Source organism: Leucopleurus acutus, assembly GCF_964270905.1.
Source record: "Leucopleurus acutus genome assembly, chromosome: 5".
Taxonomy (NCBI): Eukaryota; Metazoa; Chordata; class Mammalia; order Artiodactyla; family Delphinidae; genus Leucopleurus; species Leucopleurus acutus.
Window position 1 is genome coordinate 72,684,530 of NC_139147.1, and position 26,557 is coordinate 72,711,086.

Here is a 26,557-nt window from a genome sequence, read left to right on the forward strand (position 1 = left end):
TAAAGCTGGCATTCAAATCAAGTCATTCCATAGCCCACATTCTTCACATTATAGTACTCTGCTGCCAAAACCAACGAGAGCTGTGTTGTGCAATTCTGGAGGGAGATCAATGGAATCTTCAACATTGGACTGAACCAGATAATCTAAATTTGGGTCAGAAAAGTGACATTTGTGTTTTTCCCTGATATCTTTCAAATCCCACCACCTCAATAAAATCTCTTAATTTCACTAATATTTACTTTCTTTCAGTCAATAATTCACATCCCGAGGGACTGAAGAGCCCACTAAATTCAGCTCACAGCAAGGGAGGAAAAGTAACTGGAATGGTAGAAAAACTACTGTTCCAGGAGCCAGGAGTTAAAGGCTCTAATCCTGGCTCTGTTCCTGGTTGCAGTGCAACTTTGATTAGGACACAGGGATCTCTGGGCTTCTGTTTCACCACCTGTAAATTAAGAGTATTCAAGGCAGAATCTTAGAAGGTAGCTGTTTAGTACTTTAGAAAACAAATTTCCTCATTAGTAAAGTCCCCAAATTGCCAAGTTTGGAGTTTAAATACTGTGTGGTGGTTCAGCAGGTATTTGCTGACCAGAGTGTATTCTGCTAGAATGAGCCCCCCTTCAAACTCGCTCCCATCATTTTTTGAAGAGCCCTGAGCAGATATGGAATAGGAAAGCAACCAAAGACGTGTAGTCACATTTAAGAGGCATTTTTATTTTTGCCGAATTAAGGGTATTAAGAAGCATATTAAAAATATGGAATATTTCATAAAACATTCAAAATAGTATTATTCCTTGTGTATTAGAATAGTGGACTTTTCCCCCTAATGAATAGTGTTCCATTTTTGGTTCTAAAGAGTTTCTTTCCTTGTATGTCACTATGACAGTGCTGGGCTGACTTGTTTCCCAGAAACAGTCCTTCCAGCTGCGATGGGAATGACTTGTTCTGTGGGTCTGTCCTTACTTACTATGAGACTCTGGGTAAGGACCTTCATCTAAGTCTATCTTTATCTGTAAAGGGGCAGTAACATAACATAATTTAAGTCATAGTGCCTTCCACAGTAGGGGCTGAAAAATGAGGCAGCATAGTATATTAGAAAGAACTTGGGACAGAGAAACTTCGATACCAATACCCAGCACTGTCATTTACTAGCTAAGTAATCTTGGCCAAGAGATTCTGCTTAAGCCTTACAGTGCGGCCAGTAATTCTTATCTTCTTTTGAAAAATTAAATGATACTAAAGTGTCTGTTGCATAGTAGTACTAAACAATTAGTACTTTTATTAATAATTCTATACAATCTAGAAAGGTGCACAAAAGTATCTTCTTACAAAAAAATCACTTAACAAGGACATTCAGAAAGCAATGTAATATACATTTTAACACATAAATGGTGTCATTTTATAACCTCTTGATATTTTACAACATTCGACCAGTAAATACTTCAAAATGGTTTATGCTGGGGTCCTGCTATAAGGTGATTTCTGAGGCTCTTGAGATCATTTTACAATAGTTTTCTCCTAATCTATTTATGTTTGGAAACAACTTATTATATTAGCATGTAACAGCTGTGGTATATATTTCAATGTGTTAACATATTCAATTCCAAAACCTACAGAAGAAATATGATTAGGTTGCCTAATGATTCTTGAATTCAGTTTACAAATCATGTGATGCCCCAAACTGTTCCAAGAAAATGCTAGCTTGTAAAATAATTTTTTCTTTCAGAATACAAGACACATTTAACATACAGATTTTACAATAAAGTTTATTAGCTGTTCTCCTCTTTCTCATAAATGGAATGGATAATGTTGATAATTCTTTACAAACCAGTACTCATTTGTTTAAGAAACTGTAATGAGGAGGTTGTCAAAAACACATATTTAATAAACTCCAAAAAAGCAATGGGAAGCCAAACAGTATTATTAATATAAAAGACCAGAGAAATTGATTTCTGAAATTGTTATCTACTTTTCACTAAAATTTCTTAATTGCTCACCATGAAGATCTGTGCAACTCTACTGCAGAGCAGCTACAAGAGATGAAAGGTGTACAGTCTGAGGGGAAAACACTCATACACATGAGGTTTTTGCCTGTTTGCCTATTAATGAAAGGAGAACTGGAAAGAGGTGGAGACCAAATCCAAACCCAATGACAAGAACAACGGGAACAACACCCACCCCCCCCCCCCGAAAAAAAACAAAACCCACAAAAAACCAACCAGGAACCATTTGAAAACTTTTATAGAAAAGAGGAGAACATGCCCATGTTTTTATGTATAACCTAATTTCCCTAAGGGCTTCTTTCCACAACCACCATCCTCCTGTTTTCACTTCACACGATTAAGGAAGATAAAGTCCAATCAATTAATATTTAACTTAAAACCAAACCAAGAGAGTAGGTGGCAAAAGAAAAAAAATATATTTTAAATATACATATATATGTTTGTGTGTGTGCAACTATGTAAAGAAAATAATTCCCATAGTTACAGAGTTTAAAGAAAGTTATATATATATTTATATATATATATTTTATTATAACAAAATAGTCAGTTATTGTGGGTAAAATATTCATTAAAATCTGACCCCTAAGAATGCATTTAAAATTTTAGACTATGAATTGGACTCCTTTCCCACTGCCATAATGATTACATCATCACTGTAACGTCTGTTTTGTATTTATGTCTATGAAATTTTCTCAACCTTATGTGTAAAAGGTAAACTCCCCTAGCACCTAAACATGGCCTCAATTCAGAAAATGTGATGATCATTATGTATGAACTTTTGTAAGACACTATAAATAGTGTTGCACAAGTAGATTAAAAACATTTAGACATTGTTATTCCTAGCAAATCTACTGGGAGGAAAAAAAAAAACTTCAAACAATAAAAGACTTTAAGAAGATATGAATATCCCTTGTGAAATTATTAAAGTTAACTCAGATATTAATTTTGAAATTAAAAAACATATTTTCCTTATTTGTCTGTAATGAAATATTTGCTTTGATAACAGAAGTCAATTGAGAAAAGGACTTGAGAGCTAATATGTTGGCCAAACCATGCTATTAAAGTTAAGCGTGCATTGTTGCTCAAAGTTTACTAAATCATTGATTAAAACCACTTTTCTTTCATTTATATTGAAATTTGGAAAGAATGTATATAAAGCTTCTCTGAAAATCTCTTAAAGTTACTTTCCCTTAAACATTAAGGAATTTTACCACAATTTCCCCGTCTCCCCAAATCCTATTAATAGCTGGTCAGGCCATTCCATCTTCATTTGTGAAAAATGGCCACAAACCAATAGTGAGATAAAATAATACAGATGTTACAACTTGAAGGAGACACTAAGATGTCAAAAGTAAGTGCAACTGCAGACCATGATGAGTGGGATATGATTCAACATGGAAGAAGTATTGAAGACAGACTCCAGAAGGAAAGGGCAAAGAAGTGTCAGAGAAAATGAGACTGGAAAAGAGAAACAGAGAAACATCAGTCCTCATAACTTTTCTTTTGCTGGAACCCAGATGTAAGGACCAGACTGTTCTTCTATGATCTGCTTCACTTGGTTGTAAATGTCTTCCAGCGTATCTCCCTGTATAATAGCTGCAATGATAGAAACAAAATCAGAAACCTCCATTAAAATTGTCTATCTTCACCATTACAATTGTTGGTAAGACAGCAGAAGCTATATCTTAGAAATACTCATTCAGGAAGAGATACCATCTATGTATTGTTTGCTTAGAAAGGGCTCATTTCATGAATTTTCTTATTTTTAAAATAGAAAAAAATTTATTTTAAAAATTTATCAGAAAGCAAGATTTGGTGATTTTTTACTTTGTTTTGTGTATTTGGGAAATAGACACTGAAGTAATTAGAGGCAAAAGAGCATTTGTCTGCAACTTACTCTTAAATGTTTCAGCAAAATTATAAATGTGGTAAAATGTTAACATTTGTGGAATACAGGTATATGAGAATTGCTGGTACTACTCTTGTGATTTTTCTGTAAGTCTGAAATTATTAAAAATCCTTAAAAACACACACACACACACACACGGGTTACAACACCATGACACTTAATGGTACTTAATATGAACACCAAATATAAGCTAATCATTATTTCAAACACACAATAAACAACAACAAAAACCTATCCAAAGATACCTAAGGAATAATTTAAAAAATAAAATGAATTTGGGAATTGCTACCTATTCTTCTCTTTTTAAACAAATAATATCTTAAAATAGATCAAAATTTATAAAGAATAAGAGAAAAGTCAGTTTCACTGAAGAAGTCAAGTCTGAATGTTTTCCTCTGTACACGCTATCCTCATCGACAACCTAAGAAACACTAAATTTCAAGATTCCTCATCACTGCAACCTAGATTACATGAATTATTCTGGAACTTATAGCACTTATTATTACTACTGGTAAATGTGGGCATAGTTCAAAATCCATTTCAATGGGTGAGTTCATATGGCTCCAAAGCAAAATTCTACCATAAAGGGCACTGCTACACATCATGCCAACCTGTGAAATGTTCAGTAAATTCTTGTTCCAGTTTCATGGCTCTCTCAAACGTCTTTCTGGCTTGTTCTTCCGTCAGACGCTTATTCATTTCCCTATACAAATAAATTTAGAAATTAGTAATTACTACATTATAATACTTTTGAAAAATGATGACAAAGGAGAGAAGATATATAAAATCATGAAAAGTTGAGCTCTGTTGAGAATCTTAATGTCATTAAAAACTACATCCAGTCACTGACTATGTAGCTTTTTACTTGGAATGACAGAAGGGTTTCAACACATTTTTGCATTAGTTCAAGACAGCCAAAAAAACTAAGCATTAATTTGACAGTTTTGACTTCGATGAAAATTTCATATTAAAATATGACTTACAGATCTACTTACCAATTTATAGATAGTAAAGGGGATACATGAACACATTAAATAATACCATGAGAAGGCAATCAGCAAAATATAGTCTGGGGAAAATTGCAGAATAAATGAGTTGGTTTCTTCAACAAATAAACAGAAAAAAGAGAAAGATATGAAGGGAGAATCTGTAGATCTTAACAACCAACTGTCACAAACAGACCTTGTTTGGAACTTGATTCAAACAAATTGAAAAAATTAAACAAAACTTATGAATCAAGAAAACATGCCCACATGCCCACACTCAACCACTGCGCCACCAGGGAAGCCCTGTTCTACAGTTTTCATTGTACAAGTCTTTCACCTACTTGGTTAATTCCTAAGTATTTTATTCTTTTTGATGCTATTGTAAATAAAATTGTTTTTGTAACTTCCTTTTGAGACTGTTCATTGTTTATGTATGGAAATGTAACTGATTTTTGTATGTTGACTTTGCATACTTCTACTTTGCTGAATTTATTAGTTCTCATGGCTTTTGTGTGGAGTCTTTATGGTTTTCTACAGATAAGATCATATCATCTGCAAACAGAGATAATTTTGCTTCTTCCTCACCAATTTGGATGGCTTTTATTTTCTTGCTTAATTCCTCTGGATACAACTTCTAGTTCTACATTAAATAGAAGTGGTGAAAGCAGGCATCCTTGCCTTATTCCTGATCTTAGAAGAAAAGCCTTCAGTCTTTCACCATTGAGAATGATGTTTGCTGTCAGTTTTTCATAAATGGCTTTTATTATGTTGAGAATAGTTTCCTTCTATTCTTATTTTGTTGAATGTTTTTATCATGAAAGGGTGCTGAATACTGTCAAATGCTTTTTCTACATCAGTTGATGATCATGTGATTTCCCCCTTCATTTTGTTGATGTGGTTTATTACAATGATCCATTTTCATATGTTGAAACATCCTTGCATTCCAGGAATAAATCCCACTTGCTCATGGTGTATAATCCTCTTAATATGTTGGTGAATTGTTTGCTAATATTTTGTTGAGGATTTTTACATCAATGTTAATAAGGGATATTGGTCTACAGTTTTCTTGTGGTTCTTTTTTTTTTTTTTTAAAGAAGATGTTGGGGGTAGGAGTTTGTTAATTAATTAATTTATTTTTGCCGTGTTGGGTCTTTGTTTCTGTGCCAGGGTTTTCTCTAGTTGTGGCAAGCGGGGCCACTCTTCATCGCAGTGCGTGGGCCTCTCACTATCGCGGCCTCTCTTGTTGCGGAGCACAGGCTCCAGACGCGCAGGCTCAGTAGTTGTGGCTCATGGGCCTAGTTGCTCCGCGGCATGCGGGATCCTCCCAGACCAGGGCTCAAACCCGTGTCCCCTGCATTAGCAGGCAGATCCTCAACCACTGCGCCACCAGGGAAGTCCTTCTTGTAGTTTCTTTGTATGGCTTTTGTATCAGGGTAATGCTGGTCACACAGAATGAGTTAGGAGGGATTGGCATTAGTTCTTCTTTTAAATGTTTGTTATAATTCACCAGGGAAGCCATCAGATCCAGAGCATTTCTTTGTTGGGAGTTTCTGACTACTGATTCAATTTTCTTAATATAGGGTGTATAAGTTATATGTATACAAAACTTACTATAGTTACAGGTATATTCAGATTTTCTATTTCTTTGTGATTTAGTCTTGGTAGGTTTTATGTTTCTAGCAATTTGTCCACCTAGGTTACCCATATTTTTGGTGCCCAATTGTTCATAATACTCTCAGAATCCTTTTTATTTCTGTATAATCAGTAGTAATGTCCCTACGTTCATTTCAGAGTTTAGTTTCAGTCTTATTTTGCCTTTGTCTGCCTAAAGGTTTGTCATTTTTCTTGATCTTTTTGAAAAATCAACTTTTGTGGCCTAACATATGGTCTCCCCTGGTAAATGTCCCATGTGCACTTAAGAACGTGTATTCTGTTATTACTGGCTAGAGTGTTCTGCATATGTCTGTTACGTCTATCTGGTTTATTGTGTTGTTTAAGCCCTCTATTTCCTTATGTATCTTCTGTCTGGTTGTTCTATCCATTATTCTGAGTGGGGTACTGAAGTCTCCAACTATTATTGTAGAGCTGTTTCTCCCTTCAATTGTGTCAGTTTTTCCTTCATATATTTTGATGATCTGTTATTAGGTACATAACTGTTTATGATTGTTATATCTTCTTGCCATATTGAAACTTTAATTAATATACAATGTCCTTCTTGTCATATAACCTTTTTCAATTTAAAGTCTACTTTGTCTGATATTGGTATAGCTACTCCTGATCTCTTTTGGTTACTATTTGAATAGAATATCTCTTTTACTTTCTCAACTTGTTTGTGTCTTTGGATTGCATGTGTTTTATCCAGTCTGCCCATCTTTGTCTTTTGATTGGACAGTTTAGTCCACTTACATAAATTACTGGAAATAAGGACTTCCGTATGTGATAATTCACTTCTCTCTTGCTACTTTCAAAATTCTGTCTCTGTCTCTTGATAGTTTGATTAAAATGTGTTTCAATGTGGGTCTCTTTGAGTTCATTTTATTTAAAGATTGTTGAGCTTTTTGGATGTTTATATTCATGTCTCTCATCAAGTTTGGGATGATTTCAGCCATTATTTTTTCAAATATTCTCTCTGCCTTTTCTCTCTTTCTTCTAATACTGGGACTCCCAGATGCATATGTTCTTCCGATTGATGGTATCCCACAGGTTCCTTAGGATCTGTTCACTTTTCTTCAGTCTTTTCTCTTTCTGTTCATAGCCTTGATAATTTCCATTCTTCAAGTTTGACGAATCTTTGTTCCTGCCTGCTAAAATCTGTGTTTGAATCCCTGTTTGAATGAAATTTTCATTCAAAAATTTGAATGAAAATTTTCATTTCAGTTTTTGTACTTTTCAGCTCCAGAATTTCCTTTTGGTTTCTTACCTCTTTATTGATGTTTCCATTTGGTTCACACATTTAGTTTCCTTGACTTTTTCCCACATCTTCTTTGAGTCTGCTGAGAAACTTTAAGACAGCTGTCTTAAAGTCTTTGTCTAGTATATCTGCCATTAGGTCTTTTTCAGGGACAGTTTCTATTGATTTATTTTTTTCCCTTTGAATAGGTCATACTTTCTTCTTTCTTTGTATGCCTTATAAATTTCTGTTGAATACTGGACATTGGAATCTTATAATGTGATAATGCTAGAGGTAAAATTCTCTTTCCTTTAGGGTTTTTTGTTTGTTTTAAATTGTTATAGGATGTCTCCATGCCAGGGATTAGCCTGAGGTATACACGTAAGGTCTTCTCAGATCTTTTCTGAGCCTGTGCCTTTCCCTGGGCATGTGTGTTGACTTTCTGAATACTCCTGTATATGTGAACGTCCTAGTCTGACTCCCAAATGGGAAAAAGAAAATGTGAAACAGGGGGAAAAAAGGCACCAGCCCCTTAACTCTCTAGAAGTCACTTCAGCCTGAGAGGTGGGGCCCTGCAACAGTGGCAGTGGGGTTTGCAACAATGGCTTCCTGCTTCTGTGTCTGCACCTCCACAATTAGAAGCAGGAATCAGCTATCTGAGCACAGATTCCCCAGTGTTTGGAGGACAAGGTCCTTATTCCCCACCTTGGCTCCACAAACTTTATGTAAGCTGCTCAAGGAATGAGTGCATGGCTACCTGCTAGGGGGCTGAAGGTGGGGAAATGGGTAGTTGCTACCATGGTAAGAGGAAATAAATCAAATTTGACAGTTCAAACCATCCCCTAGAAGCTGTAAGCCTTCAATGAATTCCTGAGTTCCAAAATACAGTTGACCCTTGAACAATGTCAGGGTTAGGGGTGCCAACCAACCCTCCATGCAGTTGAAAATCCATGTATAACTTAACAGTTGGCCCTCCATATGCTTGGTTCCTCTGTATCCATGGTTCCGCATCCACAATCAACCGCAGATTGAGTAGTACTGAAATATTTACTACTGAAAAAAATCCATGTTTAAGTAGACCCATGCAGTTCAAACCTGCGATGTTCAAGGGTCAACATCAGACAGATTCTGCAAGTCCAACTGTTGTCTAGGTGGGGAGATAGATTCCTGGTGCTTCCTACTCCATCTTCTCTCTAGCTCTATCACTGATTAATCTTAAATGTTAACCTAGCCTTGCATTCCTTAAATAAACCCAACTTGGCTGTTGTATTTTATCTTATTAAAAAAATTGTTGGATTCAAATTGCTCATATTTTGGTAAGGATTTCTGTATCTATATTCATGGTAAGACTGGTTTGTCACTTTCATTTCCTGTGAAATCTTTCACAGGTTTTGGTATTAAATTAATGCCCATAAAATCAGTTGAAGAATCTGTATAAGACTGGTATTATTTCTTAGCTTTTGATAGAATTCAGTAAGTCCTTTTGGCTCTTTTATTTGTGGGAAGGCTTTTCATAACAAAGTCAAGTTCTTTAGGAGTACAGGTCTAGATTTTCTATTTCTTTTTTTCCTTTTCTATTTCTTCAGATTTTTTTAAAGCATAACTTTCAAACATAGAACAGAAATATCATAAATATATATCTTGATGAGTTTTCAGCAACTTACGCTTACCTGTATATCTGGTACCTAGACTGAGATAGAGAACATTACATCAGCACCTAAGTATCTGGGTGTCTTCACTCCAGTCACCAACCTACTCTCAAAGAGTAACCTCTATTTGATTTCTATAAGCAATGATTAAATTTGGGATCATGGAGTATATATACTTTTAGGTCTGAATTTTTTTTTACTCAAATTATGTTTGTGAGATTCTTCTATCTATACTTTCGCGTGTAGTTGGAGATTGCTCATTTTCATTACTGTAGAATATTTCATTTTGTGTGAATATGTCATATTTATGTAGGCTTTGATGGGTATTTGGATAGTTTCAAGTTCTTAGTTATTTAGTATAGTATTTCCAACTAATCTAGTACATTTCTTTGGTAAACATACGTAAAATTTCTGTTGAGTATGTATCTAGGAATGAGACTTTTGGGTCCTAAGTTATGTGTATGTTCAGCTTTAGGAGATACTGTAAACAAGTTTACCAATGTGGATGTACCAATTTACACTCCTATCAGTGTTATGAGCTTCAGTTTTTCCACATCCTTGCCAACATTTAGTATTTTTTCATTTTAGCTATTTTAGTATAACATATGACCTTGTGGTTTTAACTTGCATTTCCATGATTAAGCATTATCTAAAATGTTTATTAACTATTTGGATCCTCTTGTGAAGTGTCTAAGTCCTTTGCTCATTTTTCTACTGGGTTGCCTGTGTTAACATTTTTAATGTCCACTGGATGTTTAGTGATATTCCCATTTTCATTCTTGATGTTATTTATGCCTTTAAAATTTTCTTTCCTTGATATTTCTTATTAATAGTTTTTTCAAAGAAAACATTTTTGATTTGTTAATCCTCTCTACCATATGTTTGTTTTCTAGGCTACTACATCCTCCAAATTTATTTACTTGACAATTTTGTTACCATTGAATTCAAAACATTTATTAACTTATGGAGTGACTTATTCTTTGATCCACAGAATTTCCAAATATTTGAGGATTTTCCAGTGATCTTTTAATTATTCATTTCTACTCTAATTTCATCATGCTCAGAGATATTTGTTTTTAATCATTTGAAATCTGTGGCTTAGCATATAATTAGTTTTGGTAATTATTTTAAGTGCACTTGAAATCAAGGTGTAACTTTTGCAGATGTTGAGTGCAGTGGTCTATGTATGTCAGTTAGGTAAAGTTTCTAATTTGTGTTGTTGTATATCCTTATTTATTTTTTTGTCTGTTTTCTTATTCTATTACTTTGTGATTCTTTTGTTACGTTCGCCCACTATGACTGTGGAATTATTATTTTTCCTATATAGCTGTTAATTTGTGCTTTAGATATTTTGAGACTGTGCTACTAAAAGTGCAAAACAAATGTATAAATATATCTTCGTAATGGAGTGAACCTTTAACTTCTATGAATGTTCCTCTTTATCTCTAGTAATACTTCTTACCTCAGAGTATACTTTGAAAGTAGTATAAACCAGCTGAATTTATTTACTGTTTGTATGGTATATCCCTTTTTTCTATTCTCTTTCAGCCCTTCCATAGACTAATAATTAAGGTATGTCTTATGAAAGCAACATATAATTGATGGGTTTTATAGCACACTATCCCAAAATACGGTACCTTGGCTTGAAGGAATTTGAAAAATGACAGGTACAGGAAGGACTCTCTGACCTTCCCCTGAAGCAGGTCAGTAAGACCCTCATGTGAGAGGTGACCTCCCTATACCTGAAGAAAAGGACCATCCTTATCTCTGACGATGGAGGGAAGCTGAGAAGAATTTGAATGAACAAGCCTTACTAAGTTTCCATTAGTTTACTACTCTTAAGTCATATCGTCTGGTCCTATCACATTTTCCCATCACTCTCCCCTCATCTAACCTAGTATAAAAATGTTCAGGTTTAACCATTTCTTTGGGTTTTCATTTTCTTATGAAGGGTCCTATGTCATGTAAAACTTAAATAAATTTGCATGCTTTTCTCTTGTTCATCTGTCTTTTGTTACAGAGGCCCAGCTGAGAACCTGGAGGAATAGAAGGTAAAGATTCTTTTCCTTTTCTACAAAAGCAACATATAGTTATTTATTTCTCATTCCTCTATTCTGCCAATTTTTGTATTTTAATTGGACCATTTAGTCTAGAATTTAATTAATGAAACACTTGGGTTAATTTATACTATCTTACTATCTGTATCCTTTTGCCCCACCTATACTATGTTTCTATTTGCTCATTCCTCTCTTCTTTTAATATTTATTTAAATTCTATTTTTTGTCCTCTATTAGGTAAATATTTATGCATTATTTTATTCTCTTAATGGTTACCCAGAGCTGCACTGCCCAATTAAGTAGGTACTGGACACATGTGACTATTTAAACTTAAAAATTCTAACATATGTTACTTTATACTTTAGTATATTAACGTTGATGATTATGATAGTTAATATCGAGTGCTTATTTAATCCTCACAACAACCCTCTGAGTGGATATACTATTATTACCTGCATTTTACAGATAAAGGAATTGAGATGCAAGAAGGGTAAGTAAATTACCCAATCTAATAAGTAACAGAGACTGGATTTGTACTTAGAGGCTGTGCCTTAGGCATTTACACTTACATGATATTTTCCATGGATTTGGGTTTAATAAAAATGGAGATTGGGTAAAGTTGTGCAATCTGTAATCTCTTTATGGCATTTCCAGACACATCGAGGATACAGTGTTTGCCCTAAAACAGAGGGAATAGGGAAGAAAAACAAGTGAACCAAGTATTTTCAACTATATCAAAGGTACATTTCCTACAAGTACAAAATCTGAATTATGATGTTTGGATCCTGTTCACTTTAAGCAAACTTGTCATTTCTGTTATGAAGACAATGAATAATGACTATGGATAACTGGTTTTCCATTCTCAAATATTACATTTAAAAAGGAATGAAAATACAGTTCCCTTACTCCTAGCTTTCACAGATCAGTAATCTCTCAAAACGGCAACCAATATGGGGTTCCTATCTTTTACTTCGCTGAGAAAGGGCACTAAAAAATACCCTAAGCTACCATCTTACCACAACCATCATTTCATAAAAGAATATATGATCAGGGCTTCCCTGGTGGCGCAGTGGTTGAGAGTCCGCCTGCCGATGCAGGGGACAAGGGTTCGTGCCCCGGTCTGGGAAGATCCCACATGCCGCGGAGTGGCTGGGCCTGTGAGCCATGGCCGCTGAGCCTGCGCGTCCGGAGCCTGTGCTCCGCAATGGGAGAGGCCACAACAGTGAGAGGCCCGTGTACCGCAAAAACACACAAAAAAAACAAACAAAAAAACAAACAAAAAAAGAATATATGATCAAACAAGAATGTAAAAGTGTAGGATAAAGGCGAATCTTTAAAACTGAATAAATTTAAATTTATAAAACCTCACTACCACTCTCTGTTCTATTTTTCATCTTACTGGTGACCAGTAAAAACTTTATCACAAACTGAAGCATTTGGAAACCCCAATTCTGAATTTAAGACGCTTTCCTGACATGCTTAAATTCACTGCCAAAGGCCATTAAGATTTTTAGTAAAGATGAGCATTTCCATGTTAAATAGGGTAGTACTTCTAATTTATCAAACAGATTTTATTATAACTTTTAAAGTCAGGTCTACCCCATAATGCGTCTTGTAACCTAAGGGCTTGAATCCACCCGAATGAATAATTTCAACTCAGTAGGACTATTTAAAATAAAAAAATTAATATTTTATGAATATTTCAAACATATAGAAGGTAAATAACCTATATACATGTACCCACCACCTCCTTTTATTAGATATTACTATTTTACCTGATTGCTTAGAAATTTTAAAAAACTTTACATTGAAACATTAACATTCTATCTTGTTTGCTTTATTTTACCTCCCTGTATATATATGTACACAATAGTTTAACAGTAAATTGCAAACATAAAACTTCTTTACCCCTTATTTCCTAAACACAATGACATCTCTTAAATAACCACAGTATAATTTCAGTTGGTCATCTAATATCCTTTACTGCAAAAGGAAAAAAAGTATTCTTGCTCTAGGGTCCAATCCAGGACCACACATTGCATTTAGTTGTATTGTCTCTTTAGCCTCTGTCAATCTGGCACAGTTCTTTAGTCTTTGTCTTTCATGATCTTGATATCTTTCAAGAGTACAGAACATTTTTTTTCATAGAATATGCCTCAACCTGGGTTTGCCTGAAGTTTCCCATCAGATGGCAGGATACACATTTTTGGTAGGAATACCACAGAAGTGATGTTGCATCCTTCTCAGTCCATCATATCAGGAAGCATAAGATGTCTACTAGTGATGTTAATTTTGATCACTTTTTAAAGGTTTTTGTCTGCCAGGTTTAGATTACTATTTTCCTTTTGTAGCTGATAAGTATTTGGGGCAAGGATATGTTGAAACTATGTAAATATCCTGTTTCTCATCAGGTATTGATTCACTCATTAATTTTAGCATACACTGATGATTCTTGCCTGAAACAATTATTATCATGGTGGTTGTCAAGAGAGCTCTCCTAATTCCATCATTCCTTCTAACCTTATTAGTAGACATTCTAATAATGTAAGGTAAATCTTTCCCTTCTATCTACTTATTTATTCATTCATATATTTATTTATACCATTATACCATTATGGACTCTTGGATTCTTGTTCTCTGTTATAATCAGTTATTATCATTTATTTTAATATTCCAATTATGCCAGACTTGGCCACTGTGGGGCCTTACAGGTTGGTTTCAGTGTCTTTTTGACATATTTGTATCATTCTTTAAGCACTTCCTTAGTTTTCTGACAGAGCAAAATGTTCTAGGCTCATCTTGTACTTTCCCAGTGGAATCAGCCGTTATTCTAATGAGTTCTGGACCTTTTTAATGGAGAATAGTATTTAGAAGCCAAGATCTAGACACTAGATATTCTCATTGTTTATTGACGAGTCATCATTTTTAGGCCTCCTTTGTGGACAGAGCAAGAAAACATATATACACATTTATATTTCTATATCTGTATTAAGATGCATGGGTTTATATTCATATCTCTAATTCCAATCCAATTACCACAGAGTTTATTCTACCCTCTCCCCTTTCCATATTTCTAAAATCCCTTCTTTGACAGTGAGAAATCTAGCTCCCATCAATTGTCAATATATTAATTTATTTGCTCAACTCTAAAATATACCTTAAAGTAGTTTCAGATCTATTAACCCATACCACTCTAATTAGAGTTCAATATTTGTTCATAGGCTTTCTGTCTTTAGCCTGTCTTCAAGGATTATTGGGATTAAGACTTCTCCCCTCCCTTCCTCTCTTCAATGAAGTTATTTGAAAATTAATTTAAAAATAACTATTTGAAACAGTTAGACTAGGTTTAGTCTGCTTATATATCATTCTGCTTTCCCCTCACCTTCTCTTTTTGTTTTTTTAATATACAAAATGTTAACACAGTTCTAAAGTCAAAATTATACAAAAAGGTATACTTGGAGAAATGCTGCACCTCCATCCCTTCTACCTCAATCCCAATCTCCCATCCTTTCCACTCCTCCCTCGTAGGTAACTGATCTCAGGTTTGATTTATCATTTTTATATCTTATTTTTGTGTGAATTGTGTATTTATTTCTTTTGTCCATTTTCTAATAGATTCTGGTCTCTATTCGCTCAATTTTTAAGAGTTTTTAATATTCGGGAATATCAGCCCTTTTCTCGAAGATTTTTTGTCAGTTGTTTTTTGACATTGGTAATGGTGTTTTCTCTTAGTTTTAGGAAAAGTTTTTTTGTCAAGCAAAAGTCTTTTTGTTTTCATGTGTTCAGAAGTTGTCAGTCTTTTACTGCATCTGAATTTTGATTCATGGTTAAAAAAACTTCCCTATGTCCAGGTTATATTTTCTTCTGTCAGTTGTGTATGGTGTGAATTTTTGTGTATGGTGTGAAGTATGGTTCTTTTATTTATTTATTTGGTTGCACTGGGTCTTAGTTGCAGCACCTGGGCTCCTTAGTTGTGGCATGCGAACTCTTAGTTGCGGCATGCATGTGGGATCTAGTTCCCTGACCAGGGATTGAACCCAGATCTCCTGCATTGGGAGCATGGAGTCTTACCCACTGTGCCATCAGGGAAGTCCCCCAGAAGTATGGTTCTAATTTACCTTTTCTCCAGTTGTTCCAGCACTATTTACTTAAAAGCCCATTATTAAAAGCCCCTGTGATATGAGATTGCACCTTTGTCATATACTATATTTTCATATGAATTTGGGTCTTCCTGGATTCTCTTTTCTATTCTACTCGTCTTTTTGTCCTATTCATGGGTTATTAACACACTGTTTTAATTAAGAAGTCTTAATAGTATTCTTTAATATCTGGTAGGGCTGGAATCTCTTGTAGCTTTTCTTTTTGTGTGGTCCTGGCTTCTCTTATGAACTTCAATTCGTCTAACCCCATAAAAAAGCTGGTAGTTATTTTTACCAGGATTGTGCTCATATATAAATCAGCTTAGACAGAACTGGCAGCTTTACAATGTTGAATTGTCATAGCTAAGAACAAGGGATGTCTTTACATTTGATCAAGTCTAATATTCTGTCTTTCAGGAGTGTTTTACAGATTTCTTCATGTAAGTCTGCATATTTCTCATTAAGTCTACTAAGTATTTTACATGCTATTTCTTACATTATAAATGGGGTTTTCTCTATAATAATCTTCTGATTACTGTTCATGTAAAAGAAAGCTATTAATTTCTGCATATTAATTTTATATGCTACCTTACTCTAGCTTTTTGTCTTTGATTTTATAAGTCTTTAATTTTATAATAAATTTATATTTTACAAAATAAATTTTATAATAAATTTTGTATGGTTTCTAGGTTACTATATTATCTGAAAACAGAGATAGTTTTATTTCTTTTCCAATTCTTATGCCTCTGATTGATTTGTATTGTGTAATAGCATTGACTAGTACCTTGAGTAGTAGTAGAGATAACGGACATCCTTGCCTTGCTCCTATCATAATGGCACTGCCTCAATGTTTCTCCCATTAAGGATTTCGATCTGTCCCTCTCAATCTTTTTCTTTTTTCTCTTTAAAAAAATAACAACAATCTCTGTATTTTTGAGATTTCCCCCTCCCAGTAGAGGTACTGGATTTTACCAAATGCTTTTCAGGCATCTGTGAATATATGATTTTTCTCTTTAGATCTGTTAACGTGGTAGATTACATTAATGGATTTCCTAATATTGAGCTGACTTTAAATACCTTTAATCCCATTTGGTCATGGTATATTATTTTTGCAATGTGGTACTGGATTCTGTTTATTAAAATATTTAACACTTTTGTATTAATATTTATCAATGCTACTGATCTATAATTTTCACTGTCTTCATCAGGTTTAGATATCAATATTAGACTTGCTTCATAAAAAGAATGCTCTTGAACAGTACTTATGGAGCTTTAGGATGATCTAACCTTTCAAGATTTATTAGAATTCCCCCATGAAGTCATCTGGGCCTGAGGTTTTTTGTGGCGTAGTTTCTTGATAACTTGCTCTATTTCTTCTAAAGATTTCTTCTTCTATAAAAATCTTTCCATCTCTAATAGGTCAATTTTGGTAAACTGTATTTTTCTAGGAAATTATCCATCTCAACCAAGTTTAAAATTTTATTTATATAAAGATATGCAATACAGTCTTTTATGATTTCATAATATTTCAATGGTTATGCCCCCTTGTCATTTCCTGTGTCTAGTGTTTGTGATTTTCCCCTTAAAAAAAATCAGGTTAGCTAGTAGTTTGTCTATTGTGTTATTTCTTTCTAGATCTTCTGCTTTTCTATTCTCCACCTTAATTTCTTACAAAAATCCATTTTATTATTTTTATTATAAAGAATATGTATGCAAGTGACAAAAATCTTAAGTAGTTCAGAAAGCATATAATGTTAAAGATACAAGTTCTGTTTTCCCCCAAAGCACTAGGAGGAATGTCAGTTAAAAGAAAAAAAGGCTTAGTTAAGGCATAACTGATATACAATGAACTGCAGATATTGAAAGTATACAATTTGGTTAAGTTTTGACAATGTGTATATACCTTGAAATCATCACCATAATCAAAATAATAAATATATCAGTCACTCCCCAGTTTCATGCCTCTTTGTAACCTCTCCTTCCTGTCCTTCTCCAAGCAACCACTAGTCTGCTTTTTGTTACTATAGATTTGTATGAAATTTCTAAAACTTTATATAAGTACAGTTATTCAGTATGTAGTTTACTGTCTGGCTCCTTTCACTTAGCATAACTACTTTGGGATTCATCCATGTTGTTGTGTAACATCAACAATTTATTACTTTTTATTGCTGAGTAGTAGTCCATTACATGAATATACCACACTTTGTTTATCCATTCACCAGATGAGGGACATCTGGGTTATTTCCAGTTTTTGCCCATTATAAATAAAGCTGTTACAAATATTCATGTTAAGTCTCTGTATGGACATATGATTTCTTTCCTCCTATCTCTGTCAAAACTTGGTAATGGTCAGTTTAAAAAAACTTAGCTATTCCAATGGGTATGTAGTGGCTCTTCATTAAGGTTTCAATCTGCATTTACCTAATGAATGACTGTGTTGAGTATCTTTTCACATGTTTATTGGCCATTTTTATATCTTCCTTCGAGAAACGTCTTTTCAAATCCTTTGTTCATTTAAAAATAGGGTTGTCTTTATTGTTGTGATGAAAGAGTTCTCTACATATTCTAGATACAAATCTTTTATGAAATATATGATGTGAAAATATTTTCTCCTAGTATATGGCTTGTCTTTTTATTCACCTAACAGTGCTTTTTTCTTTTTCCCCCAAGAGCAGAAGTTTTAATCTTGATGAAATCCAATTTATCATTTTTTTTCTTTTATGGATCGTGCTTTTGGTATATTATCTTAGGAATCACTGCCAAACCCAAAGTCATGAAGATTTTTCCTATGTTTATAGTTCTAGGATTCAGATTTAGGATCTATTTTGAGTTAATTTCTGTGTATGGTATGAGGCGTGGCTAGTCAATTGTTCCATCACCATTTGTTGAAAGAATATCCCTTTCTCCACTGAATTGCCTTTGCACCTTTGACCACAGCTGTCCATATATATGTGGGTCCATTTAAGGATTCTCTAGTATGTTACACTGATATACCTTTTTTTTTTTTTTTTTGCGGTACGTGGGCCTCTCACCGTTGTGGCCTCTCCCGCTGCGGAGCAGAGGCTCCGGACGCGCAGGCTCAGCGGCCATGGCTCATGAGCCCAGCCGCTCCGCGGCATGTGGGATCCTCCCGGACCAGGGCACGAACCCTGTGAACCACAACGAAGTAGTAGTGTCCCCTGCATCGGCAGGCAGACTCTCAACCACTGTGCCACCAGGGAAGCCCTGATCTAACTATCTTCATGCCAATATCTTTATGCATACCATCTTGATTAACTGTATTTTTATAAATTTCAAAATGAAGTAGTGTGAGTCCTTCAGCTTCGTTCTTTTTCAAAGTTGTTTTGGCTATTTTAGATCTTTTGCATTTCCATATGAACTTTAGTATTATTATCATGTCAATTTCTACAAAAAGAACTCCTGGGATTTTTGATTGGGGTTGTACTGAGCCTAAAGTGCAAGTGAACAAAACTGATATCTAAACAACACTGAGCCTTTCAATCCATGAGCATCGTGCATCTCTCCATTTATTTAGGTCTTCTTTAATTCTCTCAGCAGTGCTTTGTAGTTTTTTTTTTTTTTTTTTGCTTTGCTTTGTAGTTTTTAGTGTACTGATCTGCAAATTTTTTTGGTCAGATTTATCTCTAAGTATTTAATATTTTTTTAATGCTACTACAAATAATGTTTTTCCAAATTTCAATTTGGCCTAGTATATAGAAATACAATTGATTTTTGTATATTGATCAATACTGTATCCTTTGATCTTGCTAAACTTATTTACTAGTTCTAGTAGCATTTTTTTTTTCTTTTTGTAGATTCTATCAGATTTTTTACATAGACAATCATGTTGTCTGCAAATAAGGACAATTCTACTTCTTCCTTTCCAATCTGGATGACTTTGATTTCTCTCTCTTGTCTTACTGCACTGCCTAGGACCTCTAGTACAATGCTGAAAACAAGTGGTGAGAGTGGGTATCCTTGACATGTTTCTGATTTTAGGGGGAAAACACTGAGCTTCTTTTATCACCAAGTATGATGATAGGTGTAGGATTTTTAGAATATTATTTATCAGTTTGAGAAAGTTCTTTTCTATTCCCAGTTTGCAGAGAGTTTAATCAAGAATGGATGTTGGGGGACTTCTCTGGTGGTGCAGTGGTTAAGAATCTGCCTGCCAATGCAGGGGACACAGGTTTGATCCATGGTCCAGAAGATCCCATATGCTGTGAAACAACTAAGCCTGTGCATCACAACTACTCAGCCTGTGCTCTAGAGCCCGTGACCCACAACTACTGAAGCCCGTGTGCCACAACTACTGAAGCCTGCGTGCTCCAGGGCCCATGTCCTGCAACTACTGAGCCTGTGTGCTGAAACTACTGAAGCCTGCGCACCTAGAGCCCGCTCTCCGCAACAAGAAAAGCCACCGCAGTGAGAAGCCTGTGCACTGCAACGAAGAGTAGCTCCCACTTGCCGCAACTAGAGAAAGCCCGCGCACAGCAACGAACACATAATGCAGCCAAAAAAAAAAAAGGGATGTTGGATTCTGTCAAAGCTTCTCCTAAACTATGGATATAATCATATGGTTTTCCTTTTTTAGTTTAATATGGTGAGGTAAACTGACTGCTTTCTCATGTTAAAATTTACCTGGAATTCACTGGATAAACCCTAACTTGGTGGTTATGTTATCTCTTTTATATTGTTAGATCAAATCTGTAAAAATTTTGTTTAGAAATTCTGCATCTATGTTCACAGAAATTGGTCTGTAGTTTTTTTGGTAACGTGTAGTCAGGTTTTGAAATCTAGGTAATGCTGGACTCAGAATAAATTGGGAAGCACTCCCTCTTAGGTTTAGATTTTATGGTAGAAAATGGGTATTATTTCTTCCTTAAGTGTTTGGTAAAATTTATTAGTGAAGCCATCTGGGCCTGGAGTTTTCTTTGTGGAAAGAAAGTTTTCTTTGTGGAAATTTTTAAATACAAATCATTTTCTTTAACAGATGTAGGGCTATTCAAATTATCTATTTCTTCTTGAGCTTAAGTAGTTTATTCCTTTCAAGGAATTTATCCTTTTCATCTAAATTGTTGAACTCAGTGGTATAAAGTTGTTACTAATTTCTGACTTTTCTTTAAATATTTGTAGATTTTGTTATTTCTCTCATTCCTGATTTTGGTAATTTGTGTCTTCTCTCCTTTTTTCTGACCAGTCTGGTTAAAGGTTTATCAATAACTTTGATCTTCTCAAAGGACAAGTTTTGGTTTCATCGATTTTATCTATTGCTTTTGTTTTCTTATTAGTTTCCTCTCTGATCTTCATTTTCTTCCTTCTGCTTACCACATAATTTCTGCTTTTATTTATATCATGTTCTTCCTTTATCTTTTTCTAGTACTTTACACTAGGGATTTGGTTTATTTATTCTCATTCATAAAAAAAATTATTTAATTTTATTTTTGGCCGCGTTGGGTCTTCGTTGTTGCATGTGGGCTTTCTCTAGTTGTGGTGAGTGGGGGCTACTCTTCGTTGCGGCACGCGGGCTTCTCATTGTGGTGGTTTCTCTTGTTGCAGAGCACGGGCTCTAGGCACGGGGGCTTCAGTGGTTGCAGTGCGCAGGCTCGGCAGTTGTGGTGCATGGGCTTACTTGTTCTGCAGCATGTGGGATCTTCCCCAACCAGAGCTCAAACCTGTATCCTCTGCATTGGCAGGCGGATTCTTAACACTGTGCCACCAGGGAAATCCCTATTCGCATTCATTTTTCTTTGGAAAAGTTCTTAAGGCTACGAATTTTCCTTTGATCAGTGTTTTAAATGTATCCTATGGATTCTGATACGTACTACTTTCATTTTTAAGAAATTCTGTAATTTCATTTTGTATTTTCTCCTTCACTTAAGAGTTAAGAGGTGGCTTTAAATTTTCTAACTGGGAGAGAGACTGGCCAAGATGGCAGAGTAGAAAGACCCTGAGCTCACCTCCTCTCACGAGCACACCAAAATCACAACTACCTGCAGAACGACCATGTATGAAAAAGATCAGAACTTACCAGGAAAGATCTACAACTAAACACATAGAGAAGGAATGACAACAAGACAGGTAGGAGGGGTGTACTTGTGATATAATCAAGTTGCATACCCCTGGATGGGCGACCCATTAACTGGAGAATAATTATATTACAGAGGTTCTTCCACAGGAATGAGAGTTCTGAGCCCCTGGGGACCCTGCACCAGGAAGACAAGTCTCCACAGCATTTGCTTCTGAAGGCCAGTGGAGATCAATTTTGTGAGTCCCAAAGGACTGGGGGAAATAGAGACTTCACTATTAAAGGGTGCACACAAAATCTCACATGCACCAGCACCCAGGGCAAAAGCAGTAATCTGATGGGAGCCTGGGCTGACCTACCTGCTGGTCTTGGAGAATCTCCTGGAGAGGTGGGGTGGCTGCCACTCACCCTGGGGACACAGACACTGGTGGCAGCCACACGTGGGAGTTTTCTACCACGTGGACACTGGTGTGGGTGGTCGTCATAGTGGGATCCTCCTTATGGCTCATTAGTGCCAAGAACTGGCCCCACCTAACAGCCTGTAGGTGCCAGTGCTGTGATGCCTCAGGTCAAACAACTAACTGGGTGGGAATACATCTCCACCTATCAGCAGACAGGTTGCCTAAAGACTTCCTGAACCCACAGTCACCTCTAGACATACCCCTGCCCAAGAGAGGGCCATGACCCAGCTACATCTACCAGTGGAAAGGCACCAGCTCTGCCTTCCAGGAAGCCTGAACTAGCCTCTAGACCAGCTTCACCCACCAGGGGACAGACACCAGGTGCAAGAAAACCATAATCCTGCAGCCTGCAGACCCAGCCTGCCCACAGAAGGCCAACAGAAGCTTTGGGACTCCCCGGACACTGTGACCAACTGTATGAGGAACCTCTCTGCCACCAGTGATCTGACACCAGCTCTGGGATCCCATGGCCCTGCAGCCAGACTCCAGGACCTGGCTTTGCCTGCTAGTAGTCTGGCACTAACCCCACAGGACCTGGCTTCACCCAACAGTGGGTGGACAACAACCCCAGAGTCTTTTGGGCCCTAACTCTGCCCATCAGTGAGCTCGCATAAGCCCTGAGGCATCCTGGGGTTCTGCAGTCACCCACTGTGTGACCAGGCCATGCTAACCAACAGCCAGCGGCCAGCAGTACAAGGCAGAGCCTGGCAACTAACCGGGCTAGGGGCCAACCAAGCCTACCACACTGCCCACATAGTCAGCCTCTCACAACAGAATGACCCCCCTTCATAGGGGGATCACCTGAAACATGTATCTTGGGTGACGAGATGGGAGTGTGCTGCTGGGACACATAGGGCATCTCTTACAGAAGGCCACTTGTCCAAGGCTGGGAAATGTAACCAACCTACCAGACACATAAAAATACAGATAGCAACTTAGATAAAATGAGGTGGCAGAGACATGTTCCAGACAAAGGAACAAGATAAAACCCCAGAAGAAGAACTAAGTGAAGTGGAGATAGGCAATCAACCCAACAAAGAATTCAAGGTAATGATTGTAAAGATGATTAAAGAACTTGGGAGAAGAATGGATGCACAGAGTGAGCAGGTAGAAGTGTTTTTTTTTTTTTTGGCTGCTCTGTGCAGCTTGTGGGATCTTAGTTCCCCAAGCAGGGATTGAACCTGTGCCCTCTGCAGTGGTGTGGAGTGCTAACTGCTCGACCGTCTGGGAATTTCCAAATTAGAAGTTTTAAACAAAGAGTTAGAAAATATAAAGAACAACCAAACAGAGATGAAGAATACAATAACTAAAATGAAAAGTACACTAGAAGGAATCAATAATAAACTAAGTGATACAGAAGAATGGATTAGTGAGCTGGAAGACAGAGTAGTGGAAATTATTGCCACTGAAGAGAAAAAAGAAAAAAGAATGAAAACCAGTGAGGACAGTTAAACAGACCTCTGGGACAACATCAAGCACATCAATATTTGCATTACATGGGTCCCAGAAGAAGAGAGAGGGAAAGGGGCTGAGAACATAAATGAAGACACAACAGCTGAAAACTTCCCTAACCTGGGAAAGGGAACAGTCACCCAAGTCCAGGTAGTGCAGAGTCCCAAACAGAATTAATCCAAAGAGGAACATACCAAGACACATTGTAATTAAAATGACAAAAATTAAAGATAAATAGAAAATGTTAAAAGCAGCAAGGGAAAAGCAACAAATAACATGCAAGGGAACACCCGTAAATTTTTGATTTTTCATCAGAAATTCTGCAGCCCAGAACGAAGTGGCATGATATATTTAAAGTGATGAAAGGGAAAAACCTACAACCAAGAATACTCTACCCAGTAAGGCTCTAATTTAGATTTGATGGAGATCAAAAGCTTTACAGACAAGCAAAAGCTAAGAGTTCAGCACCACCAAATCAGTTCTACAGCTAATGTTAAAGGAACTTCTCTAGGTGGAAAAGAAAAGGCCACAACAAGAAACAAGAACATTACAAAATGAAAATACTCAATGGTAAAGGCAAATATACAGTAAAGGCAGTAGGAAGGTTAAAAGAGAAAAGTAGTAAAATCATCTACATCCACAATAAGCAGTTAAGGGTTATATAAAACAATCAGATAAACAGTAATCGTGAAGGGAAGAGAGTACAAATGGCGGGTCTTTAAAATGCATTTGAAATGAAGAGATCAGCAACTTAAAACAATCACGTATACATACAGACTGCTATATAAAAGCCTCATGGTAATCACAAACCAAAAATCTATAATAGATATACACACAAAAAAGAATCCAAACATAACACTAAAGGCAGTCATTAAATCACAAGAGAACAAAAGAAGGGAAAAAAAGACATGCAAAAACAACTGCAAAGCAATTAACAAAATGGCAGGAAGAACATACATACTGATAATTATCTTAAATGTAAATGGACTAAACGCTGGAATCAAGGATACAGAAATAAGACTGGTGTATATGCTGCTTACAAGAGACTCACTTCAGATCTAAAGACACACACAGACTGAAAGTGAGGGGATGGAAAAAGGTATTCCATGCAAATGGAAATAAAAAAAAGCCAGAGTAGCAATACTTATATCAGATAAAATAGGCTTTAAAATAAAGACTGTGACAAGAGACAAAAAAGGACACTACATAATGATCAAGGGATAAATCCAAGAAGATGTAACAAATGTAAATATATATGCACCCAACATAGGAACACCTAAATATATAAGGCAAATTTTAAAAACATAAAAGGAGAAATTGACAGAACACAGTTGTAGTAGGGGAGTTTAACATCCCACTTACACCAATGCGCAGATTGTCCAGATGGAAAATCAATAAGGAAATACTAGCCTTAAATGACACAACAGACCAGATGGACTTAATTGATAAAGAGCATTACATCTAAAAGCAGCAGAATACATATTCTTTTCAAGTGCACATGGAACATTCTCCAGGACAGATCACATGCTAGGCCACAAAACAAGCCTTGGTAAATTTATGAAAACTGAAATCATATTAAGCATCTTTTCTGACCACAATGCTATGAGACTAGAAATCAACTACAGGAAAAAAAACTGCAAAAAACACAAATACGTGAAGGCTAAATAATAAGCTACTAAACCACCAATGGATCACTGAAGCAATCAAAAAGCAAATAAAAAATACCTAGAGACAAATGAAAACAAAAACATGATGATCTAATAACTATGGAACACAGCAAAAAGCAGTTCTAAGAGGGAAGATTATAGAGATACAAGCTTACCTCAGGAAAAAAGAAAAATCTCAAATAAACAACCTAACCTTACATCTAAAAGAACTAGAGAAAGAAAAAAACCCCTCCAAGTTAGGAGAAGGAAAGAAATCATAAAGATCAGAGCAGAAATAAATGAAATAGAGATGAAGAAAACAATAAAAAAGATCAATGAAACTAAAAGCTGGTTCTTTGAAAAGATAAATAAAATTGATAAACCTATAGCCAGACTCATCAAAAAAAAAAAGAGAGGGGGTCCAAATCAATAAAAATCAGAAATGAAAAAGAAGTTACAACTGACACCACAGAAATACAAAGGATCATGAGAGACTACTAGAAACAACTATATGCCAATAAAATGGACAACCTAGAAGAAATAAACAGATTCTTAGAAAGGTACACTCTCCCAAGAGTGAAACAGCAAGAAACTGAAAATATGAGTAGACCCATTATCAGTAATGAAAACTGTATCAGTAATTAAAAACCGCCCAACAAACAAAAGCCCAGGACCACATGGTTTCACAGGTGAATTCTATCAAACATTTAGAGAAGAGTTAACACCTACCCTTCTCAAACTATTCCAAAAGACTGCAGAGGAAGGAATGCTTCTGAACTCATTCTATGAGGCTGGCATTACCCTGATACCAAAACCAGACAAAGATATCACAAGAAAAGAAAAAACTAGAGGCGAATTATCAATGATGAACATACATGCAAAAATCCTAAACAGAAATTTAGCAAACCATATCCAACAGTACATTAAAAGGATCATACACCATGATCAAGTGGGATTTATCCCAGATGCAAGGATTTTTCAGTATACACAAGTCACTCAATATGATACACCACATTAACAAAATGAAGAATAAAAACCATACTATCATCTCAATAGATGAAGAAACAGCTTTTGACAAAATTCAGCACCCATTATGATAAAGCTCTCCAGAAATTGGGCACAGAGGAACATACCTCAAGATAATAAAGTCCATTTACAACAAACCCACAGCTAACATGATACTCAAAGGTGAAAAGCTGAAGCATTTCCTCTAAGATCAGGAACAAGACAAGGATATCCACTCTTGCCACTTTTATTTAGTAGTAGAAGTCCTAGCTACAGCAACCAGACAAGAAGAAGCAATAAAATGAATCCAAATTGGAACTGAAGAAGTAAAACTG

The 26,557-nt window shown here is 35.8% G+C and overlaps 1 protein-coding gene across 11 annotated transcripts in view; it reads right to left on the bottom strand.

The window, feature by feature from the left end:
• Window positions 1–1,265: 1,265 nt before the first annotated feature.
• The window catches only part of DLG1 (discs large MAGUK scaffold protein 1), a 287,859-nt gene continuing 262,567 nt past the window's right edge, over window positions 1,266–26,557 (bottom strand). For all 11 annotated transcript variants that reach the window (XM_082839777.1, XM_082839778.1, XM_082839775.1 and 8 more), the window contains 3 exons: window positions 12,061–12,170; window positions 4,521–4,612; window positions 1,266–3,596 (listed from right to left, as the gene is read on the bottom strand). In XM_082839777.1, the coding sequence (XP_082695903.1) occupies window positions 3,490–3,596; window positions 4,521–4,612; window positions 12,061–12,170 (309 nt within the window). In that variant the 3' untranslated portion in view covers window positions 1,266–3,489. The remainder of the gene's footprint in view (window positions 3,597–4,520; window positions 4,613–12,060; window positions 12,171–26,557) is intronic.